This window comes from Hydractinia symbiolongicarpus, chromosome 1 (assembly GCF_029227915.1).
Source record: "Hydractinia symbiolongicarpus strain clone_291-10 chromosome 1, HSymV2.1, whole genome shotgun sequence".
NCBI classification, from domain to species: Eukaryota; Metazoa; Cnidaria; class Hydrozoa; order Anthoathecata; family Hydractiniidae; genus Hydractinia; species Hydractinia symbiolongicarpus.
In genome coordinates, this window is record NC_079875.1 from 22,190,735 (window position 1) to 22,198,380 (window position 7,646).

Here is a 7,646-nt window from a genome sequence, read left to right on the forward strand (position 1 = left end):
TTTTATCAGAATCTGCCATGGTGACGCGGAAAAAGCTCGCGAGCTTTTCATTTGGCGCATGTGCACTTTGACAAAATTAGAGATTTTATCTTAGTGCGCACGCGCTAACTGAAAAGCTCAAGAGCTTTTTGCGCTATAGCGGAAACGAGCCGTAAGACACAAGCTGTGAAATAATTAACGAGATGGGAATTAGTACTAACCTCGAAAGCAAGATAATAATCTATTGATGCATAATGTCCACGCAGCTTCTAGTTTCGACTGAAAGCTCGCACAAAATCTTGATATTCTGGGATTTAGGTGAAGATTAGCGTATGTTAGACTCGGTTAGTAAAAAAAATCACTTTTAATCTGCCATTTTAAAAGTTGCATAGCTCAGGTTTGGAAAATATCTCTTTTTGATCTTTTTGTGTTGTAAATACGTTGTATGTTTTCTATACTTCTATATGCTAACAAAAATACCATCACATCCATGTAAATCATTAGTAAATTCATTTTTGTTATTTTAACTATAACTGACGTATAAAGCAGGCCAACTAACGTAGTCAGTGTCAGTGCCAGAATTAGAAAAACAGCTAGCTAGCTACTTTGTGCTTTTCTTCCAAGTTTTCCATTAGTTTGGTATAAGTGCATTTTGTGCTACCCATCGTTAGCTTTATAACTGTACAACTATCTTGTTTAATATACGTCTAGCAGTTATCCACATCGAACAGTCAATATATTCTCAAATACGCCTAAATAAATCTTTCTTATCTATTATCTATATCTGCTAGTTCTATACCAAGCACCGGGCCTTTAGTAACTTTTTACAGCACAATATTTTAATGCAGTTAATTTAGACGTTAACAAGATAGCTGTACAGCTATGAAGCTGTAGAACAGATGTTATAACGAAGCTGAGTATTTGTGCAGAGCTTATAGGCGAAGGCCAGCAACCAATTTCTCTTACTCTAGCGTTCTCATATGTACATGAAGTCAATTTTTATTCATTAACGTATCGCAAGCCAATAATGAATTGTGTCGCTTGCCTAGCATTTGCACTATGCACTAGGTGATGTTTTTTATATTGCATACTTTTTACAAGCGCAAAACTGAAATAAAAAGTTACATCGATTTTTTGAGTAAAAATGGTTTCTAATAAAAGTTGCGCCGGTAAAATCATGCTTTAACTAAACAAAAATACATGCATAAGAGCAAGTTATTATTATTATTATTATTATTATTATTATTATTATTATTATTAACATTTATTTGGGTTCAATTTTGTACAAAATTGTTCTTCTCCCTAAAATGAAATATAAAAATGAAAAAAATTATAGATTAAGAATAAATAAGTGTTCAAAAAATAAATTTTTTATATACATTAAATAAAAAGAAAACCGCGATGAGAAAAACTGAAAAGGCTTGAAAGAAATTGAAACGCTCGAATCGACGAGAAATTGAGAAACGATATATGGAATCAACCTAAATTGTAACTAGACAAAAAGCAGAGAAAACGATAAATGGCCTTGAAAGTAAGGAAAATATAAATAAACTATAAATAAAGAATAAATAATTGTACAAAAAAAATATTATCTTTTTATATATATACATTATAAAAACCGCGATGAAAAGCAAAATTAAAAAATAAACTTGAAAGGCTCAAAAGAAATTGAAACACTCGAATACAAACAGACAAGACTCTAGCGACTGCCTTATTTAGATAAAATTGTTTTGCTTCTTTAGTAAATTTTTCTAGAGTTTCAATAATTTTTATACTATCCGGGATTTCATCGTAACACCGTGCTTGGTTTTGAAAAGTGCCATTTCCAACATTTTTAACAAGAGGCTCCTTCGTAGAAGATCTCAAATTTCGTATTGGTACAACAAACTCTACGTTTAGATAGCTTGGATGGTTGTTATCAATTCTCGATTTGTGTACAAGTTTACTTATACTGAATTCAATATGTTCTTTTACGGGAAGCCATTTTAGATTCGTGACTTCTTGCAGATTAGCATAACGGCGAAGAACGTAACCAGCAGCCATGTTTTGGATCTTTTGTAGCCGACATATCAGATAATCAGGTATTTGCGAGAAGACAACATTACCGTAACTTATCCTTGATAAGATCAACGTTTCCGCCAAGGTTTTGCGTACATGGAAAGGTGTGAAACGACTAAACTTTCGTAGAGCACGTAGTGTTGAGTGCGAGGATTTTATAACATTGTTTATATGGCAGGTCCATGATAGATTTTGATCGAATTGAATGCCAAGTAACTTAACATTTTCTTCCTGCTCGATTGACATACCAGCACAACGACAAAGATAGCTTCGGTCAGAATCAAATGCTCTCAGTCGCTTAGAATGGAATATGATTAACTTAAGCTTGTCACTGTTGAACAAAAGATTGTTTTCTTTTGACCAAGCTAGAAGGTTATCTACATCCTTTTCCATATCTTTGATTGATTGAAATAGATCTCTGACTTTGCAGTGTTTATATAATGTTGTATCATCAGCATATTGGATACTGGCGGAGTTGATTTGATTTGATAACTCGATGAAGTTTATGTCAAGAAAGTATATACAGCATCAACGGAAACACTTTTAAAACATGGAAGATAGAAATAGATTAAAGCAACTAAAGGTTAGCATTGCAGCTCAGGTTAACCACTTAGTCTAGTTAAACATTGTCGCACAAGCTGTGTTGCACACACAGTGAAACTCTTACAGCGGTCTGTAGCAAAAGATGTCAAACGACAAATTTTATTTCACTTAATCTGCTTCCCTATGAAGGATGCAAAACTAGTGTCAAACAATGACCGGTCAAGCGGTCAACACAATAAACCACATTGACCATCAGAATACAGGCACGTGTGTTGCCCTTTTTAAAATGCTATTTTTAAAAACATATAACTTCATGTTAAATAAAAAATGCGAATTAATTACCTCTCTCGGTTAAGTGCACAAAAGTGAATATTATTGTAACTTATTTTCGTAGTAATCGAGGCAAGATACGCATGCGCCTATAGGACATGCTTGAATAGAACTTTCCCACCCACTTTACTCACAAGTCAATTCTATTCGTACGGGTTAGACGACCCGCCCACTCCCCCCTCTTCTGTAAGTTGAGGAAATTACTCAAAAAGTGATATTAAGATTGGCCGAGTGACATAGAATCCTTTACTCATCTATACGGTTTCTTCCGGAAAAATAGACGAAGTCAATCCCCTTTGCCTCGGGTAAACCGGAAGATTTTATCCTGGAATCGGTATAAGACTCAAATGTATAATCTCAGCAAGGTAAAAGTCTTAAAATGCTGACACGAGCTAAGAATAATTGTGGTACTATTAAGAAGTATAGACGGAAAGTCCGTAAGAAAATTGTTGTTATTGTAACCTGAGTTGTGTTGTAATTATATAATATTGAGTATACTAGCAATTGTAATTACGTACGAATACCGAAGATGACCCCATAGAACACGAATACCGAAGATAACTCTACGCACTAAATTTTATATCTCGAATAGCGTCTGAAGACTTGAAGAGTAGACAATAAGGCTCTTATTTTCGGTTGGGCAAGTATATATATACTGAAGTATCACGTCGGAATGTTTGGTTCTCAAGTATAGGATATGACGTCAGTTGTTTTAACCCACCCTTATTTGTATATTTGGCCCCAATCTTAAGGCAATCTTAACTAGCGATAGTTTTAAAAATGCTATTGACACCAGTCCAATGCATTGACACCGTGCTGTAACGTCTAGAAACTTAACAAATGAGACTTATTTTTTCCGGCAAACGGACACATCTATTTTGCCTTTCACAAGCAGACGGTATATTGAAAGGGATTTAATTTGACGTCAAATTTTACCTAGTACAACACCTCTTCGCTAATGAACGGCCACGTAACAGTAAGTCTTCTTGTTTTGTTTTTTTGTTTTAAAAAAACGTGCTCTGGAGTTTAAACGCACGATGTTGACAACATAATGTTGAGGTGCGGGGATCGTAAGAAAGAAAAGATTTTAAACTGTTTTCAAAATAATCATTAGAAGATATAAAAAATATATTTTCGTACACAAATGCCATAAAAAAAATAAATACCTCTTCTTTTACAAAATCATAAAAAACAATTTTCAACTGTCGTAAGGAACTTACCAACGAGAATCTTTGCGAACGCTATTACGTTGAATCCGAGAATGATGATGATGATGATGATGAAATGAAAAGACTTTCAAATAAACAGTATAATATACCAATAAATGAAATTTGAATATCAAAGATAACCAAAATTGGTAGCAGACGCATTTATAATTGTTTTCCCATCATATTTCAATTCATCTTTTGAGGCGTCGTCAACAACATTCTCAGGAATCGTCGATAATTCATCAACAACAACAGGATTATTCGGTTTCTGAGTTTTTTCCAGTCTTTTTAAGTTACCTACTACACCCTGGCTATTATTATTATTAACAAATTGTTCATATTGAGAGTGGCCAGATTTTGTTTGCGTAAGGGCCTGTTTCGTATATGCCACGTGGGAGATGTTTTTTGAAGTTCTTTCTGCTCGTATCTTTTTGGTGGGTTTAGGTCTTCCATATTTGTAAGCGGAAATCCTCATGTCCGATGTTTCTACATACATATCAACTTCGCCTATCGGAATTTCAAAGTTTTGAATATTCACACCTTCTAGTTTGTTGATAAAGCGTGCACGGTTCATCCTGAAATAATCCATATAGTGCAATTCATTTTTCAACATGCGTTCACAAAAGACGCGCGTATCACGTGTGAGGTTCGAGCGCATCTTATAACCTTTCACGAACACTGACGAGTACGCTTCTTCGACAGCTTCTTTCTCGATGCAGATTTTAGAGTAATGTTTACGTCGTCGTCTTAATTCTTCGACGTCGTCGTAAAAACCCGGACCTTCATTCTTCACTTCTCTCCAAAATTTTTCGACGAAATAATTATATAGCACAACATCGGCGTTATTCCAGCTTTTGATTTTCTGGATTTGTAATTCTGACAGCACACGACGTTTATGTTTATTTAGACGTTCGTTCATTTTAAAGTACACAACGTCGTCAATATTCCAGCACAGTCGGCGACGTAATAACGTCAAAGATTCGTCGAAATGTTCCATGATAAGCATCAAATCAAAATCGTTGTCCAAAATTTTTAACGCCTGTCGAATAAATGTTGCATTCTGATAGTACTTATAATCTAAACCGAGATCAAAGAACAACGGGTTTCGGATTAAATACAGGGACGGATATCGTCGCGATATCTCTATAATATTTTCAGTCGAAGGTAGATTATTGAGAAAAAAGTTCAGCGGGTCTTCTTTGTGACTGATATCCAGAATGTAAGGTAAGCTCATGTATTGAAATGTGGATTCCCATTGGGAGACTGGATGACGCAATACACTTATGTACATTGCAGAATCACGTGGGAACAACACGTTCATTGATTTTCTGCTGTACCGAGCGTGATTGGCTAAAAAATTTGGCCTCGTGAATGTCTCTGTAGCAAACGAAAGGCGAAATTTATTCGGCCAATCAAATGAGTAATATCCAGAACCTTTGGGAAGCAAGATAGTCAAATTATATTGGTCCGCGTATCTATTCAAAATATTTGTGATTGTAGATGATCCAGTCTTGTGTGTTTTTAAAAACAGAACGTATTTTTGAGGCACACATGTAGCCGACTGATTTTCTTCTAAAGATGAATCATTCGTAAGCTTTTCTTCTTCGCCTTCGCTCCAGTCTTTGAGTGGGACGACCGCACTTTCCGGAGAGAGTAAATACGTAGCTTGCTTCATGAACCTATAAAACAGGAGTGGAAGTAGATAGAGTTGTGACTTCCAGCGAAAAAAATGACAACAGATGCAAGTTATTGACAACTGCTAAAAACGGTGTGATAACGAATGTGACTAATCTGATTGCAGGACACCTGAAACTAAACGTTACATACCGTATTTTTGGTTTGAGACTCGAGATTCTTAAAAAATTGACATTTTGTTTAAACCTTCTTAAATAGTTGTTAAAAATTGGCTAACACTGTATTTTTGATTTAAAACAGAGGGAATAAAAATAAAGAAATGTAGAAAACATTGAAGAATAAACTCTTTTGTTAATTGTTATAACTTCACAACTATTGGTGGAAATACTATTATATCAAAATGCATGTAGAAGAATAAATATATGAAAACACTGCAGATGAATAACATTACTATCAAATTTTATTGTGTTTTATTATTTTGATAAAATAAGCATTTTTTGTTAACACCCTCATGGATTACATTTTTTTGAAGAATCAGAACGCGCTGTAAAATATACACAGACTTTCGTGATTTTTCTGAGCCCACCTAACATGGCCAGCTCGCCTCATTTAAACAGCCCTATAGACAAATTAGCTAGAATTTTTTTAACAAAATATAAAAAAGAAATGGACTCATGGGAGCTCTGCAGTTGTATGGACAATTGTGAATTCATTTGGAAGTGGGAAATATAATGCTAGGTTGAAAATCATATATGACGTGCAGTAAGTCGTAAAAAGTCATCTCATAGTTACTTCTCCGCTGCAGATCGTCTGAAAAATTATCGAGAAAGGATTTCTTTAAATTTTAGTATGCAGTGTATAAATCGTCATCGGAGGAGAGCAGACAAATAATAATTTTTTTGTAATACAGTTGTCTTTTTAAAATTTTGTAAAACCCACCTTTTGGCTTGCACTGTCGTATATATTGTTGAAAAATAATTGAATCGGTGTTGCAGTAACACGAAAGTTGCACACAACAATAACAAGGTAAAGAAAAGTTTCCGTTGGTAGCTTGCCATACATTTCGTTGCCATAATATGTATCACGAGCGGTCTATTTTAAAAAAATTAATTGAAAGTTCGACATGGCGGAGATGAGCTGAGGTTTCAAACAAATCAACAAAGGTCTTTTATATTATTCATCCATTCCCTTTTTACTATATAAAAAAAATGTCTTTAACCATTTAGCTGTTTCTTTCTCATCAAATTCATATCTTCTTCTCGTTCAGTTTAAAATACCCCTGCTCGTGTGAACATATTAGTAAATTTTTTTACGATCAAACAACTCATTTACGCATGTGACAAATACAAAACGAGGGGGTCATAAAAAACACAACATGCCCAAAATCATTTTGTGAATTTATTTCAAACTTAATATTTAGTTGTAGTTATATTTATTTTTTATTTTTTAAATATTATTATACTTTTTTGATATTATAAATAAAGAACTTGAACATAAAAATCATTGTTTTTTACACATTTTACCCCCGTATACGCTGCTTTAAAATGTTTTGATCTCTCAATCCTTTAACCGTCAAAAAAGAAGGCTAACGAAGCAACTGTACAGGCTCTTCTTTCACGTAAGAAAACACTTCATAAAAATCTTCCTAACAAAATATTAAATCAGAAAGTCAAGTTAAAAACAATTCAGGATTTCCTATGTAAAAAAATTGTTAAGAAAGTCGAATACTTACCGATTTTTATAAGTACATACCGTAATAATCCGAACAAGCGCCCTGGGCGCTTTTTAAATTTTTGGATTTTTTGCATGAGCGATTAATCGAGGGGGGCGCTTGTAAATTTTTTCTAATTTTGTTCAAATTAAAGACAATGCTAATTCTCATATTTGCTTTTT

General features: G+C 34.1%; 1 protein-coding gene across 1 annotated transcript; it reads right to left on the bottom strand.

Moving 5' to 3' along the window:
* Window positions 1-4,003: 4,003 nt before the first annotated feature.
* LOC130646266 (galactose-3-O-sulfotransferase 2-like) lies at window positions 4,004-7,041 on the bottom strand. The gene is made up of 2 exons (XM_057452443.1): window positions 6,693-7,041; window positions 4,004-5,797 (listed from the first exon to the last, which is right to left on the bottom strand). Exons 1-2 carry the CDS (start codon window positions 6,824-6,826, stop codon window positions 4,249-4,251), a joined length of 1,683 nt encoding a protein of 560 aa, XP_057308426.1. The 5' UTR covers window positions 6,827-7,041; the 3' UTR covers window positions 4,004-4,248.
* Window positions 7,042-7,646: the final 605 nt, after the last annotated feature.

What these genes read in the sequence shown, in the direction of transcription:
- LOC130646266 (XM_057452443.1), bottom strand. Translation starts at nt 6,826, where the DNA reads ATGGCAACGAAATGTATGGCAAGCTACCAACGGAAACTTTTCTTTACC. An exon ending in ACGACAGTGCAAGCCAAAAG is followed by an intron (nt 5,798 to 6,692) that starts GTGGGTTTTACA and finishes CCTGTTTTATAG; the next exon opens with GTTCATGAAGCAAGCTACGT.